At 33.9% G+C, this 4,093-nt stretch overlaps 1 protein-coding gene across 6 annotated transcripts in view; it reads left to right on the top strand.

Annotated features, from left to right (window-relative positions):
• Positions 1–4,093, top strand: part of Atf2 (activating transcription factor 2) — a 72,628-nt gene that overhangs the window by 44,455 nt on the left and 24,080 nt on the right. For all 6 annotated transcript variants that reach the window (XM_021192628.2, XM_021192627.2, XM_029536155.1 and 3 more), the window contains one exon: positions 1,954–2,040. In XM_021192628.2, coding sequence (XP_021048287.1) covers positions 1,954–2,040 — 87 coding nt within the window. The remainder of the gene's footprint in view (positions 1–1,953; positions 2,041–4,093) is intronic.

The following is a 4,093-nucleotide window of genomic DNA, read 5'->3' as shown; positions in this document are numbered from 1 at the left end:
AAAAAAAAAACACCATAATGTTGGAGATGTGTGGTTAAGAGCTTGTACTGTTCTTGCAGAGGACATAAGTTCAGTTCCCAGCACCCATTTCAGATGGCTCACAACTATTGCTCCTGCTATAGAAGATGTAATGCCCACCCATAGATAAACACATGTACACATAATTCGAAAAATTAAATCGTTATTTAAAAGCACACTATTTGAAATGATGAAAATTTTGTTTTTCATATCGTATTTCACAAAAATAGTTTTATTCATACTTTCAAATTAGTCTTCAGCATTTCATATTTTCATCCTGAAAAGAACTTTTAGATATCTAGCAAAGTTGTCTAAAGCATACTATTTTCATTTTCCCTAAATTATTTATGATACATATATAATTTGAAATTTTCTTAATGATTAACCATAAAGAATACTTTAAGCCTTAGTCATTCGTGTAATATAGTTAGGGTTTTTTGTGTTGTTGTTGTTGTTTTTCCCCCTGGGACTGGTGATATGTCTCAGTGGATAAAGACACTTGCCACCAAGTTTGACAACCTTTGTTCCAGTCTCCATGTCCCACATGGCAAAAGGAGAGAACCAATGCCAGCAATTGTCCTCTGACCTCCATATGTGTGCCATGACATGTATGTGGGAACATATATGCAAAGTAAAGAAATGTAAAAATTTATATTGTTATTACATGGATAAATAATGTTGATTCATGTGGTATAATCCTTTAGTATATAGCTTTTTGAGATTATTTTTTAAAGCCTACTTGTAGCAGTGTTCTAAAATTTGTGGTTTGGATATGTTCCTCAACAATATTAGTAACATTAAGTATTAAGTTTATTTAAAAAGTATTAAGTTTATTTAAAAACCTTCCAACCTACCTTCCTTCCTTCCTTTCTTCCTTCCAGTTTTGAAGCAGAATCCCACTATGTAGCACTGGCTGGTCTGGAACTATGTAGACCAGGCTGGCCTTGAACTCACAGAGATCCACCTGCCTCTGCTACATGAGTGCTGGAATTTTTAAGTAATCTAAATGTCCAAATTATCATTGATTGAGGTATTTCCAAAATATTTTGTCTTCTTTAAAGAGAACCTTGTTACTCAAGTTGCATTACTTAAAAGTCTTAGTGAAGACTCGGGTAAAGGTTTGCTTTCTCTTTTCTGAAGATATTTTTAAAGCAGGAAGCATTCTTGCTTTGTATTTGAGATAAAACGATTATCCTTTTAAATGTGCCTGTATTGAAAGCAACTTGTAATGAAAAAAGAGATTAACCCTATTCTTCTCTAGTGAAAAGTGAAAGTGGCAAACCCTGTGAAAGTATTACCTGAGACATTGTCAGGGGTACCGCCTTCTGTGTTATTACACAGTACATTAATACTTCAATGCACATACATTTTAGAAAATTCATGTACTTATTTTAATAAATTACAGTGTGTTGAAATTATTTATTTTTTATTATCATAGATTTGATAGTCCTTTTAATTGCAAAATTGGAATGTAAAAGATAATGTACAAATTTTTGTACCAGTCACTTTGAATATTATGAGTTTATAAGAAGAAAGTTAAAGCCAGGCCAATTGACACAGGCCTTTTACCCCAGTTACTTAAAAGGCTAAGACAACAAGCTGACCTGGACTACAGAATGGGTTCAAAGCCATCCAAAATAACTTTATGAAATCCCGCCTCAAAAAAGCAAAAGTGGTTAGTGATATAGCTGTATAATAGAGCCCTTGACTCATATGCCCAAGACCTTGGGTTTCATCTTTCAGGTAGATTGGGAAGGAGAATACAATCCTTTGAGAAAGGTTAAAACATAGAGATTATTATTTCAGAGAAATTGACAACTTTCGAAAGATAAATTTTTAAATCTAAAGGTACAAGTTAGAGTTACGTGTAATAAAAAAGGTACATCTTGTTTCATAAATACTGAATCAAAGTTATTTTAAATATGTTTTTCACAGCTTGTTCGGCCAGTCACCATGGTGCCTAGTGTTCCAGGAATCCCAGGCCCTTCCTCTCCTCAACCAGTCCAGTCAGAAGCAAAAATGGTAAGCAGTTTTTTTGTTTTGTTTTGTTTTTTGAACATTTATTGAGTCTCTCTCTCTCTCTTTTTTTCTTTTTCTTTTTTTTTTTTCTTTTAATTAAGGCCACCATTTTATAAAGTTGTGGGCTGTATTTCAATATAGAAGAACCAGAAATTTGGAAAAGCTTCCATTAGTGTAGTGACTGGCTGATGATACTTTAAATATAAAGGGTGAGCTGGAAATAAAATTCTAGTGTCTGTTGCTTGTGATCTGTCTGGTTTGGACTATGCCTTAAACTCCTGGTAAAGGTTCTGAATAAATACTACAGCTGAAGCTAAGCAGGCTCTCTGATTGCAGTGCTGAACACTTACACAAAGCTAACTAGTATGCCAGTTAGAAAACATTGCATGGGATTAAAAGGAAAACCTTATTTTTCTCTTGTGCTTTTAACATTATGGTATTTGTATTGTTTTAAAAGATAGGCTAAAGGAGCTGGAAAGATGGCTAACTGGTTAAGAGCACTGACTGTACTTACAGAGAACCCAGGTTGTGTTCCCAGTATCCACATGGTACCTCACAACTGTCTGTAATTCCAGCTCCAGAAGATCTAACACTGTAACACAGACATGCATTTAGACAAAACATCAGAATGCATAAAATAAAAATAATTAAATCATAAAATATTTTTTTAAAGAGCTGTAGATTAGAAATCAAATAAGTTTTTATTTTAATCCTAATTCTGTATTTGCCATCCTTTGATTCTTTTCCCTCATACAGGCTAGGCAAATACTCTGCTACTTAGCTACATCTTAACCCCTATTTTTTGTTTTGAGACAGGGTCTCACTAAGTTTCCCTGGCTGACTTTGACCTCACTCTGTTGCCTATATAGGCTTTGAACTTGGGATCCTCTTGCCTCAACTTAGGTCTGTATTACTAGGCCCAGCGTGGCTTGGATTTTTCTAATTCAGTTTTTTTATCTGTAAAGTAAAAAGATTAATAAGCTTTCATTCCTAGAACTTTTTCTTAATTCAGATCCCATAAACTGTTGTAACATTCTTGAGGGGGGCATGAAAAATCATCTCATATTTATCTAAATCAGTATGATAGACGCTCTGTGGTCTATTAATGATTCAGTAATTTTTCTTAATATCAATTAATACATCTTAGTAAATAATAGATAACCATTGCTAGATTCTTATTTGCTTCAATTCTTTGTTAAGCACTATGGTAATAAAAATTTGCACACGAGGCAGAAGCAGGCGGATTTCTGAGTTCGAGGACAGCCAGGGCTATACAGAGAAACCCTGTCTCGGGAAAAAAAAAAAAAAAATTGCACACATAAGAATATTTCTTGTTATACAGCTTAGTTTTTTTATATGCTATCTATTCATTCAAATCGTCTGAAATTTACACATGATAAATTCTCTATAAAACTTGTATATTACCTGGATAAAGGATGATTGAGGTTCATAAATGATCTAGATACCGATTGTGCTGAGAGAAGAAATCAAAAGCTGAAGAGACAAAGTTTTCACATTTTTAAAACATTTAGGTCAATCCTGTTAAATTAGTGAGTTGAGTCTTTTTTATTTAATGACAGAAGACCTTCACTGGGGATGTGTTCTGTTTGTGTTCTGTTATGTGTTTTCTACTTAAATATGGTGTGTTAATGATAAGAAAGTGGGTTTAATTTGCTGTGTGTGCAGAAAATAAAAGTTGTGTAGAATAGGAATAAAGGGCCTGTTGAGGTGCATGTATCAGGACATGCTCACATGCACACAATCAGTGCGGCTTTTATCCTACCAACTGATCTAAGAGGAGCAGACACGAAAGGAAATTCTTTTAGCTATTAGACTATAATTCTATCATCTGTTAAAGTTAACAGCAAATCATTAGTTAAAAATTGGGGAAGGCAGAATGACCCACTGAAATTTAACAATCCAATTAAATTTCTTATTAGAATTTTTGTTGGAAATGTAAATAAGCTTTCCTTAATTTTGATTAAATTTTAAAAAAGCCGGGCGTGGTGGCGCACGCCTTTAATCCCAGCACTCGGGAGGCAGAGGCAGGCGGATT

This window comes from Mus pahari, chromosome 3 (genome assembly GCF_900095145.1).
Source record: "Mus pahari chromosome 3, PAHARI_EIJ_v1.1, whole genome shotgun sequence".
Lineage (NCBI taxonomy): Eukaryota > Metazoa > Chordata > Mammalia > Rodentia > Muridae > Mus > Mus pahari.
Note: the sequence above shows the minus strand (reverse complement) of the source record. Positions and strands in the feature narration are given on the sequence as shown.